A 22464-nucleotide genomic window follows, 5' to 3' on the forward strand; every position below is an offset into this window, starting at 1 on the left:
ATGACTCCTTACCTGGCAGGAATAAGCTTCAACTGACTGGTACATACATACCCCAATTTGTTTCCCACTGGGTGAGATACACTGATGCTCAGAGATCCCCAGCATCATTAAGTTCTCATTATCCAAGTGATAATTTTTCTGATTACAAGGTTTAGGGGCTGCCTTCCTTTCCTGGCTTCACTTTTGCCTACGGGTATTTCCCAGAATCACCTCAGAAACCGGGAAGTCAAAGGAATACAAAATTCAGCTCAAAGAAATTATTTACATAAAAAAAAACAACAGGTGGCGCACACCTGTAATCTCAGTGGCTCAGGAGGCTGAGGCAGGAGGATCTCAAATTCAAAGCCAGCCTCAGCAAAAAGTGAGGCGCTAAGCAACTGAAGGAAACTCTTTCTCTAAATAAAAATACAAAATGGGGCTGGGGATGTGGTTCATTGATCAAGTGAGCTCAGTACCTCCTAAAAAACAAACAAACAAAAAAAAAAACAAGTGTACATGTGCCAGATGATAGATGCTCCCACCCCAAATACCTAAGAAGTAGTTATTCAATGAGCTTAGAAATTGCACATTGGTACTCTATCAAGAAAAGAAAAAAAAAAAGATGAGAGTTACATGAAATTGTTGACTATAATCTACCAGAAGTTTGTGACATGTTTGCATGCTTACACTGTCAGGTTTTTGTTCCTGTTATGTTTGTTTTTGCTTTTGGTTGTTGTTGTTTTGCCACTGGGAACTTAGCCCAGGGGCACTTTAGCATTGAGTCACATCCTCAGCCCTTTTTTATTTTGAGACAAATTTCACTAAGTTGCTGAAGGTCTTGCTAAGCAGTGAACCTGGCCTGGAACTTGCAATCCTCCTGCCTCGGCCTCTTGAGTTTCACTCAGTTTTAAAAGATGGTAAATTGTGAGAGGACAAGAGCCCCTTCAGTATTCATAACAGTACTTAGACTATTGACAATAGTTCAAATAGGAAATGATAGTAAACCGTAAAATTGTCTTTGAATGGCTCATTCTTACAGTCCACTGGTTCCTAGGAAAACAGGAGTCTTTTCTCTGCATTTCTATTACTGATACTGTATTTATTACTACAGAGTTCTATTCATGTCTGCTGATAAAGTCAACTATGTCCTTTTAACTCAGTGTAGACCATCATCATTAATCATCTCCTTCTTAAAATGCAGAATGCTAGACCTCAGTTCAAACCTACTGAACTAGAATCTACATTTTCAACAAATCCAAATAGTGGGAATATACTTTTTAGCTGGAGAAGCATGGCTCCAGATGGGATGTGTTGCTCAGGACAGGAGTTTTTAGAATGTCATGTCAAGAATTTCTTTCACCATACCAAAGGCAAGATGTGTCAAGCTTGTGCCATGGAAAGAGTTCCACATGACACATCAAGGACAATTCTTTTGTGAAAAAACGTGAAACAATTTGGAAAGTAGAAGAAATATAACATATCTTTTAGACTCATCATCCTAACTGACCACTATTAACATATTGATATGATTTCTTTTAGTTTAGTTTCTTTGTATTCGTGTGATTTTTAAAACATGATTATAAATCCTAACTCACATTAAGTGGACTTCTTATTTATCTTATTATGTCATGAGATATTCATCACATCATTATTATCAAAATCATCATTTTAAATATTCAATTTGGTATATTCTATATCACAATTATTTTGAAATTTTGAATTTTTAAATATTTTTATGACCTCTTACTGCATATAGGTATATTGTCCCCTGCATTTAAGGCTATTTCTTAGGGTTGATTCCCACAAATGTCAGTCTGAATAGATATTTTGGTCTCCAGTGGCTTTGTTTCCACATTGTCTCCAGTGAACTTCAAATCTAAAGATTACAGGTTCTTGCCCTTTATCTTTTGTACCCATATTCCATATTTCCTTTGAAAAGTTAACCACATTTCCTCCACGGTAACTTTAATCCTCTTCCCACACTTGAGTCACTGCTTTGTTCTTGAGATCCATTTCTGTTCCTGTCCCTGAGTCACTTTCCCCCTATTAAAATTAACCCGGGAGTCCATGTTTCCATGCAGACAGACTGAGCTAACCTGGGGCAGCCATGCGGGTTATCCAATTTCAAATATAGAAAATGTACTTTTGAATTACTTCTCCATGGGTTTAAAATAAGCTTCCATCAACAATTTTGACAAAAATATTTCCACATATCAATTTAGTAGAGACAAAAATCAAAGAGGACAGGGACTGTCTTCTATTTGGAACAGTATATTGCATTAGGTGCATCCAAATAGGAAATGAAAACAAGTGAATTTGCAAGATAGAAAAACTATGAATTCTAGATGCTATGAAATTTCAAAACTGGGTCAGAGAAAGAGCCAACTCATTCCATTAGCACAGTGGGTCTCACTTTAATGTACATATGAACAAGCAAGGGAAGAAATTATGATCCCAGATTGCATCAGATTACCAGAGCTTATGATTTGGCAAGTCAAGGGTCCAGGCAACTGCCGTTTTAATATGCACACAAGGTTTTTCTGATGCATGGTCCCTAGGCATATTTAGAGAAGTACTAACTTGGCATCAGGATACATATAGATATATAGATATAGATAGATATAGGTATATATATAGATATGCTAAGAGGTAAATGAAAAGATTGAAATAAAACACATTTATTTTAGGACAGGAAACTCTCCAATTTCTTGATATTTTTTACAAATGACAAAAGCATAGAGCAAAACAAATTAGTAAATACTGGGTGATCACTAATGCTTGTTAAGTTCTGCTAAGTTCTGGAATGCTATATATGTACAGCATGAGCAGCGACTTACATTTTCCTTCTTCGTTCCTGCAGAGAACTTTTGTATCATCTGTGTTTTGTATAACGTCAAGAGATTCTCCAGGTTTTATCTGCAGATCTCTAGTCCCCCATTTTTTAGAGGTTAAGGAGGCTGAAACTTTAGTCGAATATAAAACCCTAATTTCACCATCATACTGGAAAATAAACACATTTGAGTTATTGGTTGATGTGTACTGTTACAGTAATTTATTTACTGACAAATTTATTAAGAAAGTATTTACTGAATAGTTCAGTGTTTTCAAAAGACAATATAAAGAACATTAACGATAACTTGGATGGGGGAAGTCACTCATAACCTTATCAATTTCTCATAAGAAGTATTTTTAGATAACCTTTTTATCAAGGTTCAAAGGACAAAGAAATTTAACATATATAAGCACCTATACTGTTCTCATAGGACAACTTGCTTCATTTATTATAGGAATAAATTTAAATTCAAAATTAATTTTGTAGAAAATAAAAGAGTAATGATAGATAACTGTAATACTGAAACCACACTATTTAAGTGTGTATTTTGGTGTTTAAAATTACGGGATTTTTTTCATTAGTACTTTGAATTTTGTATATACTGTTAAAAATGACGTACTTTAAATTTTTTTCTGAGGTCTTTTTCTTCTTTTCCCTGCTTTTTTAGCTTCTTCAGGTCTTTTTCTTCTGTCTTGGGTTTTCCAATATTGAGTCCTTGACTGGGGTGGCAACAGACATAAAACAACATTTTGATTAAAGAACATAAAAACACTAGACTACAATAGAGATTTAATTTATAACATTAAAATCTTATTCGATACTGCTTTTAATTCATCATTTCTTGGAAACTCAGTACCATCTCTTACAATAAAAGAATGACATTTCATAATGTAGAAGGATTTCTTCCAGAGAACACAGATCACAAGGCAGAATGGAAGTGAGAGGTTCTCTATGATAGGAAACCATAGAAAACACTGAGTAATGCCTGAGACATGGTTGTATTGTGGTTTCATGTGACTCGACCTGTATTTGAATCCCCTATATTTGATTTTATTTTTTGAATTTGTTCTTCTTAGTTACACATGACAGTAAAATACATTTTGATAAAATTATACAAGCATGAAATATATCTTATTCTAATTAGGACCTTATTATTGTGGTTGGGCTTACTGGTGGGATTTACTTAGGTATTTTCATAAAAAATTATGTTAGATTTATTTTACTGTCTTTTCTATTCCTATCCTTCCTCCCTTCCTTTTGTTCTCCTTTGTCTAATCTTCTAAACTTGTATTCTTCCCCTACCCACGTCTTTATTGTGGTTTAGCTTCCTCATATTCTCAAAAACATTTGACTTTTGTTTTTTTAAGACTGGCTTATTTCACTTGGCATGATAGTCTCCAGATCCATCCATTTACTGGCAAATGTCATAAAGTCATTCCTCTTTATGGCTGAGTAATATTCCATTGTGTATATATACCACGTTTTCTTTATCCATTTATCGGTTGAAGGGCACCTAGCTTGGCTCCATAGCTTAGGTATTGTGAATTGAGCTGCTATAGACATTGATGTGGCTGCGTCACTGTAGTATGCTGATTTTAAATCCTTTGGATATATGCTGAGGAATGAGATAACTGGGCTGAATGGTGGTCCCATTTCTAGTTTTTTCAGGAATCTATGTACTTCTTTCCAGAGGTGTTATATCAATTTGCAGTCCTACCAACAATTTATTTGTGTTCCCTTTCACCCACATCCTCATCAACATTTGTTGTTACTTATATTCTTGATAGTTGCATAAACACAGTTACCCCATAGTAGACAAAGGTGCCCCAAGCACACACTATAGAAAAGATAGCCTCTTCAACAAATGGTGCTGGGAAAACTAGAAATTTATATGTAGAATGAAAGTTAACCTCCATCTCTCATTCTGAACAAAGATCAACTCTAAGTGGATCAAAGACCTAGGAATTAGAACAGGAATCCTGCATATCCTAGAAGAAAATATAGGTCCAACCCTTCAACATACTGGCTCAGAAACTGACTTTCTTATTAGGACTCCTAAAATACAAGAAATAAAATTAAAAATCAATAAATGGGATGGCATCAAACTAAAAATCTTCTTCACAGCAAAGAAAACAATAAAGAGCACAAAGAAAGAACCTGAAGAACGGGAGAAAATCTTTGCCACCTGCACCTCAGATAAGGCATTAATTTCCAGGATACACAAAAAAATGCTTAACACCAAAAATCCAAATAACCCAATCAATAAATGGGCAAAGGAACTGAACAGACCCCTCTCAAAAGAAGAAGTGTGAGGGCTGGAGCTGTAGCTCAGTTGTAGAGTGCCTGCCTCACATGTGTAAGGCACTAGGTTCGATCCTCAGCACCACATAAAAATAAATAAATAAAGATATTGTGTCCATCTGCAACTGAAAAAAAAATAAAAAGAAGAAATATGAGTGGTAAATAAATATACATAAAAAATGTTCAACATCTTTAGCAATTAGAGAAGTGCAAATTTAATTCCCTGTATTTTAAAATCCTTCCTAGGTAATTAATTAACTTGGCTAATGTCACAGAAATAGCTTTAAAAAAAGATGCTTTTTAAAAAACTCATTTTTATGGTTTATAAAGTTTATCTGTATGTTTATATTTTTGTATATACTCAAAATGGAGAAAGAGGGATATATAGCACAGGATATTGTTCAGTGGTAGAATGCTTGCCTAGTATTCATGAGGCCCCTGGTTTGTTATCCAGTATCACAAACAATAAATAAAAAGAAAAACAAAACAAAACAAAATGGCGCCCAAGTGGGAGGCAGGAAATGTTGGTTAATGAAAAATGCTTAGGTAAAACGAAGACTTTGTATACTATATTAAATAAGATGGTTAATATTCTGTCTTTAACTTAACCACTTTATTAAATTGTCTATTTGAATGTGTGTTTGTATAAAAGAAAGACACATTCTAAGTGTTTTGATCAATTGATGGATTTGATATTAAAAATAAAAAGAACTCTAAGGCCTGAGCATTGATAGTCACTATAGCTCATTCATACCAACTGGACTAAAGCCAATTACCACGATAGAGGTGAATAAGCCTAAGACAGTGCTCTTCCAGACCAGCCACACACAGGATGATCTGGGAAGCTTTAAAAACATAATAATGCCCTTGCCCAGTTCCTAGAAATTCTAATTTAATTTATATTTGCTTAAATTAATCTTAAATTCTAATTTAATTAACCCGAATGGGGTCTATATACTAACACACAAATTTTAAAAGCTCCCCAAGTGACACTAACTTGTAATCTAGATTGAAATCTATTTGCTGGGTAAATATGGATGATAGGGAAAGGGCTAAAATGTTTTACGTATTAGTGACTAGTGAAATGGCTTAAATACTGATATTAATTTTTATTTAGATGATCTAAGATAAAGATTATTGGTAAGTGATTTATTTAAAATGTTTGATTCTAAATTTTTGATGCTTAGCATTTAGTTTATTCACTGTGAAAGAAGAAGCACATACCCTTTCTCCGGTTCTGCATCTGTCCTGTATGTGCACTGCCTCTTGGGAGACTAGGCACTGGTGGAGCCGCTGGTCCAGATTAGCTCTCTGGGGCCATAGAATCTACCTGAATGCAAAAATGCCCCACAAGCTAACTTTGAAAATAATTTATTTAAAAATAGACTAATATGTTTAAAAAATATAAAATTGTTTTAAATTCTGAAAATAAGCAAAGGGTAGGAAAACAGTCCGTATCAGATAATGTTTAATCAGCTGGAGTTTGTTTTGCTCTAAGAAAAGTACCAGTATGTGATTCTGGGTTCCTGGAGAGCTGGTTTTTGGAATGTGGTGGCACTTCTGTAGTAATGCACAACAGGAAAATGCATTAAAATCTATCACACATAGAAAGAACTTCCCCCCATGGTGAGGAATATTAAAACTTGAATGTGTTACTGAAAGTTAGGTTTTCCTTTCATGGAGAACTGAAAGAAGGAGAATGATTTTTGTTTCATCTTGTTTGTTTTGCCTCTGGAACTTGATCTTCACATATGAATGACAGTATATTTTGCCTTCAGATTCTTTGATGTTGATGCTGCTCTAGTTCAGTAAAATTGGTTCAACAATGTTCATAAAAAAAGACTTAAGAGATTTTTCATGTATTCTTAAGGACAGCTCAGAAAAATAGTACTTCTTGGACCCACTTATGTCACTTCTGTTCTTTGATTAACCAAGTATACCAAATATATATATATATATATTTGGTTGTGGATGAACCTTTATTTTTACTAATTTATTTATTTGTATGTGGTGCTGAGAATGGAACCCAGGGCCTCACACACGCTAGACAAGTGCTCTAACACTGAGCCACAACCCTAGCGCCACCAACTTTTTATTTGTCTTTCTTTTAGTATAACAGGGCATTCTTGTTTTTTATATGCAGTATTATCAGATCATCTCACATATTTGGTTGAAAATCTGGAAGTATCCTACCATGTAATGTTCTATCCCAAAATAATTTTCAAAAGGTACTCCTTTTGTATTAACTGATTTTAACAGATTTTCAAACAATTTTGGAGGGGCAGGGTATTGGGAATTGAACTCAGGGGCACTTGACCACTGAGCCACATCCCCAGCCCTATTTTATTTTCTATTTTATTTAGAGACAGGATCTGAGTTGCTTAGCTCCTTGCTTTTGCTGAGGCTGGCTTTGAACTCGTGATCCTCCTGCCTCAGCTTCCCCCGAGTTGCTGGGATGACAGGTGTGTACCACTGAGCCTGGCTCAAACAATTTTTACGTAAAATTAAATTGAAACCTCAGTTAAGCTAGAGAAGGTCACTATTCACTGTCGACTTTTTTTTTTTCCTTCTTATTTTAAATGGAACTTTTGAGACTCTGATGCTTTTGTCGGGGGGGAAAAATAGACATTCCTTAAAATCCTTAAAAAAAACATTTCTCTTTTTTTTTTTCTCCTTCATAAAGGAAGCTCTCTGATGGAGGATAGAAGTGGCTTGAACAGAAGGGCGAGGGCTGAGATATAAGGTAAGGAGTATATTAAAGGCAAATTTCATTTTGGGATAAGAGTAAAAATAAGGAGAGATGAATTATTGAAATGGTTTATGATAAGAATCTCAAATATATTTCCCAGTGAATGAATGAGCACATGAATGCAGACATCAGTGAGTTACCAAGTCAGTGAGGTTAATCAGGAGACAATTAGCAGAACTGCAAAACCAGGGTACGGGGAAGGAAAAGGGGGGCAGAAGGCAACTGGGGAGAAGGAGGAGGATGGGGACAATTGGCTTATAGACCTGGCAGAGAGTTAGAGCTGAGAGCAGAAGGGAACACAACTTTAGCAAGAGCTGATCCACGAGATGGCACACAGTAGACACACATCCCATCAGGATTTTATTCCAGTTGAATTTTCTAGAACAATCTCATTCTCAATCCTTCATTATAAGGAAAGCATTTTTATTACCTCACTTCTGCTGGTGGAGCAGGGAAATCTGAAGCATCCACATCATCATATACTTCTTCTCCCACGTCTAATAAAAGACAGAAGATCAAAGACTAAAACACTATTCACTTAAATTTTGATAGGAGTATTCATTGATGTCTTTAATATAAAGATTGCTTCAAGAATAAAAGCCAGAAGATTTCCTGGAGTCTGAGGACTTTTCTCTTACAAGCATTGTTTGCTACTCAAATGGGGAGGTTCTTATCTTCTAAGTTGTGTGTATTAAATTTTCCTCAAAAAAAAAAGAATAAAGAAAGAAAAAAACAATGATCATGATTCTATGATTATAGCTACCATTATCTAAAAAAAAACTCATGGTGCAGTGACAGTAATTATCTAAATATTCAGTAGTGGAATGAATGACAGGAGTAACAAACTGCTGAGAAAGAAATCATCATTATTGGACACCAGCAATAGGAAATGGACATTGAAATCCATATTCTGCAGGGTTTGGAGCACTTCAGTCATATGTATCATTCTATTTATGCATCTATGTCTATGCCTGTCTGTCCTCTAAATACTTCCGTTCTACTTGCTGGTCTAGATTTATTTTGTTCAAGGTAAATTTAAAACTTTGAAAGAACTGTCTCAGCAGATCAAAAGATAAACTTGACTAAAACTGCACAAAGAAAAAATGGTTTAACTTTAAATTTTCCAAATATAATATAAATTATGTATAAAAATTCAAAGAAATTAGATTCAAAAGGCCTCAGTGGCATATAAACTGGCATGCTTTTATATGCGAGAATCCTATATATCAAGTGTGGACTGAAATGGGGCAGAGAGACATGGAGGACATTGATGTTCATCTTGTCTACTTATCCCCAACTCCACAGTGTTTTCTGGAAGATTTGTTTTAAAACGCTGAGCTTTGTCATTTTCTCATTTTATTGTTGAGCAGCCGTGGCCATCCAAGGTGAAGTTGCTTGCGTAAGGTCACATAATTTATTATATTCAAAGTCAGGACTTTAATGCAGATACTGTAACTGCATCCAATGTTTCCCACTACCCCATGTGCAAGAAATAAAGATATAAAATATATAATTAGTTTTTGTTACTTACCCAATTGCTTAGGAGGAGAAGGGAAACTGGAAAGAAAATGAAAACACAAATATAATCAGTATAATATGAACCTAGAAAAAATGATTTCTTTATATGAAAGAAGTGTGAACAGGCAATAGCCCAGAGGTTTAAAAAGGTTAATTAATCTGTTGACCATCATTCCTTTCTTATCCTCCATTGTTCCAGAGTTCTAGTATCTGTGCATCAATTTGAAATTTAGCAAGACTTTGTTTTGCACCCCAGTGTTGGCCAAAAAAAGTAAAAAAATCAAGACAGTCAATTGACATAAAATATATAAATGCCCACAGTCATTGAACAACATTTTCAAATTGTTCTGAGGTTTGTACATATTATTGCATCAGAATAAATTAAATAGACTTCATATTTTGGAGTCATTTGTGACATACATATCACTGGTCCAAAACTGTTGAATAGAATTAAAGAAGAAAAATGCAGAGTAAAAAATCAACAAAGGTCATAGGAATATGACCATATTTCCCCAAATGCATATTATATTCCCTCAAAGCAGGAGAATAGTGAATAAGAGAGGAACATCCACTCAAACTAAAGAGTGAGAGCTTATTAATAGAAGTGATCTGAAATCAGAATTAGGTGGTGTTTAGTTGCAACAGAAAAACAGCTTTGCTTTTTTTTCTTCCTGAACTGTGGATTCTAAATACACAGAAACACAAACACAAACACACAAATCTTTGAAAGAATAGTGCATAGGATAGAAATGACTTATGAGATTGTGAGGTATCATTAATTAAAATAATCCAAAATCAGAATTAGGTGGAATGGAAGCAGAAAAAAAATCAATTATTTTATTTCTAAGTAAAAATTACATATGAGTAATGCTGTTCAAAGATTTATTCTAATGTTTTCTTAAAATTTCAAGTGCACTGTCTTTTGGTGTTTCATAAAAGGTTTAAAATTGGTAATTTTATATGGAATTAACAACTTTACCTCTAGTGAAATGTGGTGAATACATTAAGTACATATAAAACAGACTTTCTTGTGCTGGGGAACATGAACCTTCAAATTCATATGTAAGGATTTATACTAAAGGGTTATTTTTGGATGGAAAAAGAAAATGCATGCCTTAGGCTTCATTTAGGCAAACTTGAGATATTTAGATAATTTTAGTATAGGAGGAATATAATTCAAATAGAACTAATATATTGCTGTTGTGGAACAGAGTTACAAAGACTTTAAATATTATATTTAATGAAAAGAAATTCTAAATTGTGCCCTTTAATTTTAGCAAATTCATTTTTAACAGAGAAATGAAAATTTGAAGATTTGTCAATATAAAATACAACATATTTTACTATTTGCAGTGCTGGAATTGGAATTACAAGCTTTTAGATGGAAAGTTATAACTTAAAAAAAAGCCCCACTAAATGGTGTATTCATGTGTGTGTGAGCATATGAGGGTTTATGTGCTGTGTGTTGTGTGTGTTTGTGAAAAAAGTAAATTGTCTTTGAATTAAATGATGATTTTTGAATACTTGGGCTTCTCTTATGTAATTAATTTGTGAGTTTAAGCATGACACCATATGTGAGTCTAAGATAATTAATGGCCAATAACATCAAGATGGTTTAAGCCTATCAGGATTTGATTATTAGTTATAGAATATTAGTAGCATTTAATTCAATTAAAATTAGTGTAGTTATTGTGCACTGAGTTCAGCTGGTCGACTCTTACGATGAACCTTCATCATTGTCTGACTCAGAGACTTTACGTTTCTCTCGTATACTTTTCTTTTTGTCACTTTTTCCCTTTATCATCTTCAAAATCCCCCAGGACCACGTGCTACTCTTCTCTTCCACCTGTAGTGTGGAGCTTTGGAGCATGCAGGCATTAATTAGAATGAGATAACCAGCAGACCATGAAAACATTGTGTGGATATCTAGATGTGTTATAATTACACTGTCAGGTAGCAAGTAAACCTGTAATCAATGAGGTGGTGCTATTAAGCCTATAGATCTTGTGTTTGAATATTGTTTCTACTAGGTGGGTCATATTTTCCATTTAGTAATATATCTTGATTCTTAAAATATAAAGTTAAGTCAGAATTAAGTTTAAAGCATTGATTTAGCTTTATATATAATTAAAATTAAGAAATTAATTGATCTTAAACTTTAATATGCTATTTAAAAATGGCAAGAGAAAATTTATTATTAAACTAAAATATTATTATTCCCATAAATTATCACAAATATTAAGATGTCTATTACACAAGCTAAAATATTAACTAATCAATATTGGTTCTGCCATTGGTAGCAAATAATCTAAATTTACTTGGGCTGTTTACAATTATGTTCTTCTACAAATATAGCCATGTAATTGATAAACACTTCAGATAGCATTATAAAAATAAATGATCAATTTAATAAATAACCAATTGGAAAAAGTGTAAAAAAAATCTACACCGCTTATAATTTATACCTGTTTTATTTCTTTTGCCATAGTTGCTGAGATTGTTCCAAACAATCTACCATCTTTATTAGAAGTGTGATTCAGTTACAATTGTTTTTGATTAAACCCTCAAATCATTTTGGGGAATGAAATAAAGAACACCGCTTTCTGCTTTTTATCTTAATTGGAAATTAAAACTAAATTTCCATATGTATATAATATTTTGCAAAAAGGCAACCCACTGATTATTCTTACCCATCATTAGACTCTTCCTCTTCTATTCCATCGTAAATGTCATCATCTAGTGGTGGTGGTGGGAACCCTTTATTTGGATTAGGGAGAAAATCTGTTAATTTTATAATATGGTCACATACATATCAATCATATTTTGATAATAAATTTTTCTTATTTGACAGAAGAAATTATTTCTCTTCTATATAAACCACTTAAAAAGACAAACCAATCAACTAAAAAACCTCCTTAATTTCCCACTCTATATAGATAGTAGGTAACTTCATTGTTTTGTTTATCATTTCATAAAAATTTGGGGGGCAGAAATGACAATGAAGAAGGAGAGATAAAATAAGGTGCTCTGAACTTGAGATGAAAGTGATGTGGAAGAATAAACACGAGAAAAAGAAAAACTGAGTAAGGGAGGTATTCATGGTAGAGAATCAAGTCAATGAGAAAAACATTTAGTGAATAGTGAGCAGACTTTCAGAAAATAATACGGATCAAGATGTAAGTGAAGAGAATCCAATAGATTGAAAGGTGAATCTGTAAATGTTGGTGGGTTACAAAACAGGAAGAAAAGAAAGATGATATTTTAATGCTTGTATGTTAAATTTAAGCTCTTTCTTGACTCATTTGTTATTGTATACTCTTTAAGAATCTTGATATTTTATAAACATTTATTTAATAAAGTTTCACCAAACATGTTCTAGGTACAAGAAAAGGTACAATGAACTTGAAATTTAACTTTTTGTATGAAAACTTGAGCCCTGTTTTGTTACTAAGAAATTCAGGGGTCTTTTAGGAGCCGCAGTCATACAACCATAAAAGCTGTTCTCTAAGCAAGCATATTTTTACACATAAAGTGGCCTGCTTTTAGTAACTGCTTGGACAGTTGGCACAAACTAAGAACACCTTGGATACACTGAAAGTGGTGTCAAGCTGGAATTCACAACAAATTTGAAAGAAAAAAGTGAGTTGTTCAGAGTCACTAGGTGACCATGACTAGCATCCAGATCATTAACTCTCAGGCCAGTGTTCTTTCTCCACATTAAGATCTTCTTCTATATTGGCAAACTAAATAGTTTTTCATTAACATACTAAAAATGTTGTAAAGAAACTTGTAAACATTGACAAAAAGTGTGTGTCTTACCTCCACTTCCACTATGACTGTGGTTATATGAAAAAAAACCAGAAATATGAAATTAATACATGAGTTATTTAGCTCTCAGGAAGCAAATAATATATTATAATAAATAATATACATTGAGCAGTTATACAAAAGATAAATAACATTCCATTTAAAAGTCACCAAGATGTGATATGAAGAGCAAAAAAAAAAAAAGTTTCTTGTGATAACAGGTGCATAACAAGACAACCTAGCAAGTCAAACAAAAACCAAAAACCAAGTGAGTCACAATACTACATTTTATATTCAATTCCATGATTCTGGTTTTTTTTTTTTTTTTTTTTTGGTGATGCTGAAGACTGAACCCAGGGCCTTGTGCAAGTGAGGCAAGCTCTCTACCAACTGAGCTATATCCTCATCCCCTCTGTTTGCTTTTAACATTTTTCTATGAGGCAATTTTCAAATTATACATTATTGCATAATTCCACAGATTGACTAAAAAAAAATACCCTGAAAGTACTATTCTAGAAGTCATACAGAAGAATTATCATTGAGCTATAAATTCAAGGATCTTTCAATATCTTAGAATCATAGCATTTTACTTTTAGCCAAATAACATTAAACATCTTTATTTAAAGAAAGAAGATTTAAAACACTGAAACCTCCATGGGGAATTTTTATGGCATGGCCCATGACTCTCTAAATCCAGATTATCTCTATTTATTAAATTATTCACTTCCTAACATTCTATACTTTATCTATTTTAGTGTTTATAATGATATGTTTTCTTGCCTATATCTCCCACTCTGGTATGAGTTATTTGAAAGCAAGGACAATGTAGACTGTGAGAACTGGAAAAAACTCAGAAGTCATCTGTTCAATCAATACCCTATTTGCAAGAAAGAAGCTGAGGCTCTAAGGATTTAAATGACTTGACCAAACCCACTTCTACACCTAGTTGTGCTCCCTACACCCCTCACTTTTGACCTTTGGATAATTTGCCAGCAACCGATATCAGTTTGGTGTCACAACCATACAGGAAAATTATATACTCATATCTGATTTCTTTTTAAAAAATTTTTAAATAATTCTAATCAGTTATACATGACAGTAGAAAGCTCTTGGATTCATTGTACATAAATGGAGCAGAATTTCCGCTTCTCTGGTTGTACACGAAATAGAATTACACCATTGGTGTAATTCTACCATCTTTCCTACCTCCGTGACCCCTCCCCCCATCCCTGATTTCTTAATGTTAACAGTCAATTGAGGAAATTGATCTGATGCAGATCTTGGGTCAATTAGAAGTAAAACATACTGTTGCTAATGGAACTTTATAGGAAAACATGTTATAATCATTGTACTATATACATAAGAAACTATTTATAAAGAAGTTAAAGTATACTCTCTACTTGCTCTTGAACCATTCTCACATCTATTTTCCCTGACACTTTCCTCAGAGCATGAAGCCAGCAGTTAGAATCAGTTTGCATTCTGGTATGCTTCATCTCAGAGATTCTCATACTCAGTTTCTAAAGAGTGGGGTTGTCATAAGCAAGGAGAAAAGCTGCCACCTGCTTATTTCCCTCTAGAGCAATTCTTCAACTTCCTAAAATGACCTGTTTAGAATATAAAACACTTGACAGGCGAAGGAGAGCGAGTGAGAGAAGAAGAGAGGGGAAGAGAGAAATCCATGGATTTTCTGTGTGATAGCAGAGTGCTACGTTCATCCCCAATTGCCTTTCCTTCACAGGCATTACAGAAACCACTGCAGTTGAGAAGACAGAGGGAAGGACAGCTGTCAGAGCCTGTGCTTTCAAGTCTTGTGCCTGCTCTCAGAGTCTGAAGCACACAGCCATTTCTCACCCTGAGGAAATCAGGAAGCAGCAGGTAGAGGGTAGAGGGAGATGGCAGACCTGGGGGAGGGCGAAGGGCCTCATGATGATGGTGACTTCTTTCCTTATTCTTGCTCCAGCAAGCTGCCGGCTACACTCAGCATCTTCCCCTTTTCTGCTAAGGACAAAGCCTGTTCTGTTATGAGAACTCGGCTAGCAGCAGCTGTAGTTTCAAAAATAACCCATGTGTAGAAAGAGTTTCTTCTTCAATTTTCTTATTAAATATGCATGGGGAGGGGTAACTGCTAGTAAACATTGTGGGGTTATGATTAAGAGATCAAACATTAAAACTGTACACCAACCTATCCTCTTATTAAATAGAACACTTTTCTGCTCCATGTTTACTAACTAGAGCATGTTGTTTAGAATGAAGATATGTATGAACTGGATAAAAAAGTAGGAATAGTTTTGGGATATGTTCTCCTAATTATGGTTAAATTATGCTTTTAGGAACATTATTCCTTTTCTATTGATTTATTTATTTTTCTTGAGTTTACATACCAGTGAAAATGTGTACTTATTGCAAATGGGGTTCTTTAAAGCCCTCCAAAAGAAATGCATTTTTAAAAAAGCAAATAAGATAAAAATACTGCATATGAACTGATAAATATTTGACATATTCATGTCCAGAAAATTATGTAAATTGAAGAATGTTAACCATTGGGAACTTCATCTGATGCCCAAACAAGGTCAATATGCTTCTTATTGTGAAGGCCAGTGTATGATCTGCAGACTGTAGTGCATGCTTTGCATGTGTATTTTGTGTAATTTATGGTTATAAAATGGTGAGAAGGCCTAGGAGCTATAATTTAGAAAGACAAAACTACCTTAAAGCAACAAAATGAGAAAGAATGATTATATAAGGTAAAGGATCATAAGAAGGAAATTTAATTCTTCATATGCTTTATAAGTATATTACTAACTTGGTGCTTTTACCATTTATTGATACTTTTAAAAATTTCTCCTTTTCAATTTGAGTCATGAAACATGCATACACAGTTTTACTCAGGTAAAAAATTGTGGTTTTTTTTGAGACATTAATTGAGATTTATTGATTTCATAAGGTGGGCATAGAAAAATGAGGATTCTTATTTAGGCTGGAAATTTTTCTACTACTTTCCCTTCAACTTGAGGGCATTCTGTCTTTTAAAGGAAACAGAAGATATTGGAGGAAAAAAGAAATGGAAGAAGAAAAGGAATAAAAAAGTACAGCAGAAAGGACAAAGAAAGATCAGATCCAGGACAGAGGGAAGAGGAAGGATGTAGAGAGAAGGAAATTGAAGACTGAGGAAGGAAAGAAGGGAAGAAAGGGTTCCTGGTTTGAATTTGGATAGTTCTCCTTCTCCAAAGGCCCATGTGTCAAAGATTTGGTCCCTAGAATGTGGGTACCGGGAGTGCTATGGACTTGTAAGAGTTGAGGCCTGATGGAAGTTTCATAGTCCTGTGGGCAGGCCCCTGGAGGGAATTATGCACCTCGGTTCTTTCTCCTTCACCCCCTACTTCCTGCTTTGTAATGTGAGCAGTTTTCTCTGACATATACTCCCTGTCATTACTATCTGGCATCTTTACCAGAGGCCCAAAGCAATGGGACTGCTTGATTTGGGACTGGAACATCCAGAACTGTGATTAAATAAAACTTTCCCCTTCATAAGTTAATTGCCCCAGGTATTTAATTATAGCAATGCAAAGCTGATTTAATACAGAGGAATGAGGGAAAAGAGCCGATTTCTTCTCCAACTTCTTCCAGAAACAGTGTCTTGTTCTAAGCAGGCATTCCTGTTATTATTGGAGGGGAGATCACCCTAACTGGGTGGAGGATATGGCCAATAGAAAATTGTACCCTTAGAGGCCAGGCACAGTAGCACATGCCTATAATCCCAGCAGCTCAGGAGGCTGAGGCAGGAGGATCTTGAGTTCAAGGCCAGCCTCAGCAGTTTATCAAGGCTCTAAGCAACTCAGTGAGACCCTGTCTTTAAATAAAATACAAAAAGGGGTCAATGATATAGCTCAGTGGTTAAACACCCCTGGGTTCAGTTATCTGTATAAGGATATATAAATATAAATTTATCCTTAGTTGATGTCCAGGGATCATAGGGAACTGAAATTTGACATTTAAAGAGTAAATTGTTGGCAAGGCAAGCTGGATCACACCTGTAATCCCAGTAGCTTGGGAGGCTGAGGCAGAAGATTGCAAGTTCAAAGCCAGCTTCAGCATCTTATTGAGACCCTCAGCAACTCAGTGAGATCCTGTTTCTAAATATATATATATAAAGGTTGGGAATTTGGCTCAGTATTTAGGTACCCCTGGGTTCAATCCCTAGTACCAACAAACAAACAAACAAACAAAAAACTGTTGTCATAAAAACCATTTTTCCTGGGGCTGGCCTTGTGGCACAGCGGTACAGTGCTCACCTAGCACATGCAAGGCCCTGGGTTTGATCCTCAGCACCACATAAAAATAAATAAATAAGATAAAGGTGTTGTGTCCAACTACAATTAAATTTTTTTTAAAAAAACATTTTTACTGTTATATTTTCAAATAATAATGTATTTAGTCTTAGATTTCAGAGTAAAAAAAGGGCTAACTTTTTTTTTTCTTTATGTTTTACCAAATCCTATTTGCTTTAGGAACATAACTAAAATAAGATACTAACAAATACTACAAAACAATGCTTTGCAATGACAACACATTTGACATGCTCTGGCAAGTGGCCCACTATATTTTAAAACCAAAAAGTAGAACAGAAGACTATTTAGTTTCCAGTGACCTTACAAGGACATTGGGTTGGTACAAGTGGCGATTTAGTGATAGAGAACATTAGGAAATAAAGAAGGTAAGAGTCTAGGGTTTTGAAACATAATCTCCAACAAGGAGACAATCTGGTCTGTCTTACAGTGTGTGCTGGCACATACCTGGTGCTAGTATCCTGCTCTGCAACGTCATCATATACTTCTTGGTCGTCTTCAACAGGCTTTGACGATAGAGCACTGAGAGAGGATTTCTTCCGTCTCAAAGAATCATAGTCAATTTCTACAGCAGTTGTTTTAATATAGCCATCTACCAAAAAGGAAAAGACTTAGGTTTAGGCAACTACCACTTACATATTTTAAAATTGTGAATAAAATATCTGTTGCACATTTGTTCTTTAAAATTCCCCTTTATTTACCTGCTTTCAATTCTGAATTATACACTTCCTAGGTGGACACATTTTACTGTATTCTGTCAAAGGTTTATCCTGTTGTGTTTTGGGGTAAGTCTAGGGTGTATTTTAAAGATTTAAAAATGACTCACATGAAACATTTCCCCAAATTGTCACCTGAATGAAGAAACTAATGACCTCTGACCTCCCTAGAATAATATACAACTTTACATTGGTTCCCACTAAGAATATAAATGATGTGAAAATGGGTCCATTCTTGCCATTTTAGATTTTCCCACCTTTGACAACCCAGTAACTCCTAACTTGATGGTAGTAGTTCTGGAAGAATATGAACATTTAATATTGACTGATGAAAAAATAAAAACAAAAACAAAAAACCCTTCAAAGCCACAGGGAAATGTACACTCACATGACCCCCTTGCTGTTCGGCCCAACCATTTTCCTTCAGGGTTGTCTGTGATACGGATTATTTCAATCTCTTCTCCTTGCTTGAAACTCAGTTCATTCTTTCCGCCTTTGACATCACAGCAAGCTTTTGCTAGATGAATGACTTGAATAGGGCCCGTTAGCTACAATGAGAGAGAAACAAACAAACAAACAAAAAACAGGTTTCCTTGCTATCAGAAAAACTTAAAGAATGCAGTTTGGAAAGATAGATAAGCCCACAACTTGCTAACCTGCCTATATCAACACTTTAACAGAAATGTAGGGTAAATGTCATTCCTGGTGAATGTTCTGCTAGGGGCATTAGGGAAAACTCACAGAGGCCACACAGGACCAGCAAAGAACAGGTGAATCAGTGTTTGGGGGCCAGGAGAGAGTGGCAGGCATCTGTAGTCCATAGGAACTTCAGGAGGCTTGCAAAGGCAACTCCTCATAATGGAATATCATTTAAATACAACTCTATGCTGAGAGCTTTGTGTTTTTTAATGGGATATGCTGGTGGTTTTTTGGTGAAGTGTTTTTCCTCTTTGCATTGTGTAATTATTATTTCTCTTTTTCTTTTCCTCCCTCCCTCTACCTATCCCTTCCTTCCTTCTCTCTCTTTCTTTATTCATAATCCAAAAAATTGATTTGGTTCAATAGATCCAAGAAATTGACTGGACTCAGGGCCTTGGGCATGCTAAGCCAGTGCTCTACCATGGAGCTACATCTCCAGCCCTGGGAATAATCTAATTTAGATCAATAATTCTAAACTCCTAATTTCCTAATCTTAAATAGGTTTCTTGGATCTTTTGATATGTAAATATGTATTGTGAATTTTGAAGATGCTATACCTTATTTTATTGAATTTACAATGGCATGGTATTAATTATATACCATTAAGAAATTTTAAAACCTTAAATTAGAGTATGCCATGATATTAGACAGGCTCAGTTCTCAGACTTATCTAACTTTTTAAAAAAACTAAGCATCTATTAATATCTTATGGAAGAAATATATCTCCTAAAGTCAGTCTTGACAAACTTTTTGAATTCATAGCAGCATGGCACACTATTTTTCTTACTCAAAAATATTCTTTGAATGAATAAGTGAATAATGTAAAATTTATTTTTCCAAAAGAAGCAAAAGACCTCACATAATTCCTTGAAAACAATGAGTAATATGTTCATAAAAAGTGTAACATAAAGCTGGGTTTGGTGGTACATGCCTATAATCCCAACTACCTGGGAAGCTGAGGCAGGAGGATTGCAAGTTCAAGGCCAGCCTCAGCATCTTATCTAGACTTTCTCTCAAAATAAAATTAAAATAACATTCTGAGGATAGAGCTCAGAGGTAGAATGCTTGCCTGGGTTAAATCCCCAGTACTGCAAAGATGAAAAAAAATTATATAATTTCTTTCTCTCAAGAAGTTAATTTTCTTTACTTGTAAAATATAAACACTGGTAGCCTGCATTCTGAGTAAAACAATTTTTATATTCAAACTCCACTCAGAACTTACTTATTGTAAGTCAGCTTTTTAAAAATTTAATAAGAGCATATAATAGATTCAGTGACTTTTGTGACTTTTTAGTTAATTCTATAACAAACTTTCTGTAAAAGTACTATTTATTCTTGCTTCACAGAATAAAAATTAAAAGAAAAAAATCTGAGTCTTAGAGAAGTAGTAAGCCCAAGGTCATATAGCTCATATGTGCAGGTGGTTTTTGAATCCACATCTGTTGACTCTGTGTTGTGTTTTCTGCATCATGCAGTTGAATCTATAATTTAATAAATAAATCTACTAGGAAATTCTATGCAAATCAAGTTGTTTTAATTCCAATCATATATTAAATGCTTCAGAAGAGTAAATATTTAAAGCAAACCTGATATGAATTTATGAAAATAATTTTTTTAAATTCAGATAATTGCCCTAAATGTACTTGAAATGCCAGACTCAGATCAGATGGGCTATGTTAACAAAGATGGTATAGTCAAGAAAGGACAGCTTGTGGTGAAAACACATTGGGTGACCATTTCAAAAAACAATGTGTTCTGGTTTTGATTTATTTTGTTTTTATTTCAAGTTGCCTGTTCCTAGAACTTTCTCAGGCAAACTGGGGAAAATGGTTGACTCAAGGTTTGAAGTTGTTCGCCTCCGAGGAAGAGAAATTGTTAGAGGAAGGAGGCACCCCAGTAAGACCCAGAACAGCTAGGGCATATGTTGATACAATACAAAAATGTAGCCCATGGCTTTTTAAAGACGGGTTATTAAGTATATCAATGGGACCATCATGGTATCCTGTAGAAGGATTTTTCTTCAACAAGAAAGAGATGGCTAGTTCTGTTTACTATACTTGTCTAAGATCTTGGTTTTTACAGACATCTGATTAATTTACAAAGCTAAAGTGTTAAAATATCAACCACTCAATATGAAATCAAGTACTCTTTACTTATTAAGTTCCATAAGGTAATATATTTAAACATTATGTGTGTTTTCATAAATTGGGAAATGGAAAAAGGTTTAATATTGCTTTGGTCTCTGTGTCTTTGCTGAAACAAGGTTACTAAGTGTTAATATTCTATCATGTGTAATTTATATACAAATAGTATAAGAAGTTTCAGTTGGGTTTCAATTACAGCATAATAGTACCTTAAAAACATGAAAGTATTTCATCTTATTAAAGTGGAGTAATCTTATAAGGGTTGTTTCAGAATGTGATTTTATAAAAAGCGTTAACGGTTAAAAAAGGGATATAAAAGGTTCAAGATGTGGAAATATATTCTAATATAAAAGGTTAAAGGTTAAATAAATGTTTCTAGATGAGATAATCTCTGTGTGGTAAATTAAAAAGTTGTAAAGGCCATTTTAAAAGATTTTGAGGAAACTAGACTTACTTTAAAAGCTTGAGAAAGGAAGAAAGAAGAAAAAGGTATTTGTACATGGCAGATTGAGACAAAGCTTCTCAATGGAGTAAAAAAGAGCCTTTGGTTGAAGGGCAGCCATGTAAACTAACATTAAGCGATTTAAACAGAATCTAAGCCTCGTTTAAAAGAATGAAACTGTAGGTGGTGAAAAAGTACATTTAAAAGTACAGTATAAGTGATAATTAAAAGGCTTTAAAAGGTTAAATTGAAGGTGGTTGAGATACCTTCATGGCAGAAAAAAGATTGCTTTACTCATTAAACCAAAAAGAGGGAAATGAGATAATTTTTGTGTGGTAAAGTAAAAAGTTGTAAAATGTCTAAATAAGTTGCAAGAGGCTTTAAAAGGTTAAATTGAAGGTGGTTTAGATGCCTTCATGACAGAGAAAAAAAATATAACCCATGAAAATGGGAAGATAATAAGATAAAAGATTTAGATAAAGAAGATTAAAAATTTGAAGTGGTAAACTTCAAAAACAGAAGTACAGAAAGGTAAAAAAAAGAGAGAAGATGTAGAAAGATAAAAAAGATATAGGAAGATAAAAAAGATGTAGAAAGACAAGAATTTAAACCCACAAAATAGGAAACAAAAGAAAACTAGGAGAGATAAAAGCAACTAAGGGTAAATATAAAAACTTTAGAATAAAACTAGAAGATAGAAATAAGATAGAAATTAGTTGAAAATGTCAAATAAAGGTATTTCAGATAGAAAATACAAAAGGCTAAGACAGCTATGGTTTAAAACCACATCTAAAAATTATAAGGACTAAAATAATTCTAAAAAGTAAGGCAGAATGCTTTTGAAAGACTTAAATTTAAAATGATCTTAAAGGGGTATTTATCCCCCAAAGATAAACTTAAAATAACCCTTTTTACTCTAAACTTTCT

At 34.1% G+C, this 22464-nt stretch overlaps 1 protein-coding gene and 1 long non-coding RNA gene across 4 annotated transcripts in view; one reads left to right on the forward strand and one right to left on the reverse strand.

The window, feature by feature from the left end:
• The window catches only part of Fyb1 (FYN binding protein 1), a 167920-nt gene that overhangs the window by 12031 nt on the left and 133425 nt on the right, over nt 1-22464 (reverse strand). For 2 of the 3 annotated variants that reach the window (XM_040272624.2, XM_005325673.5), the window contains exons 8-16: nt 18641-18800; nt 17984-18128; nt 13200-13216; nt 12071-12137; nt 11102-11239; nt 9394-9419; nt 8293-8359; nt 3432-3531; nt 2817-2979 (exon numbers count right to left, since the gene is read on the reverse strand). In XM_040272624.2, the coding sequence (XP_040128558.1) occupies nt 2817-2979; nt 3432-3531; nt 8293-8359; nt 9394-9419; nt 11102-11239; nt 12071-12137; nt 13200-13216; nt 17984-18128; nt 18641-18800 (883 nt within the window). The remainder of the gene's footprint in view (nt 1-2816; nt 2980-3431; nt 3532-8292; nt 8360-9393; nt 9420-11101; nt 11240-12070; nt 12138-13199; nt 13217-17983; nt 18129-18640; nt 18801-22464) is intronic. The other variant, XM_040272626.2, reaches the window with a different exon arrangement.
• On the forward strand, nt 14774-16286 carry LOC144365600 (uncharacterized). Its single transcript, XR_013424233.1, has 2 exons — nt 14774-15065; nt 16223-16286. It is a non-coding gene; the product is annotated as an uncharacterized LOC144365600 (long non-coding RNA).

The sequence above is a fragment of the Ictidomys tridecemlineatus genome, chromosome 1, assembly GCF_052094955.1.
Source record: "Ictidomys tridecemlineatus isolate mIctTri1 chromosome 1, mIctTri1.hap1, whole genome shotgun sequence".
NCBI lineage: Eukaryota > Metazoa > Chordata > Mammalia > Rodentia > Sciuridae > Ictidomys > Ictidomys tridecemlineatus.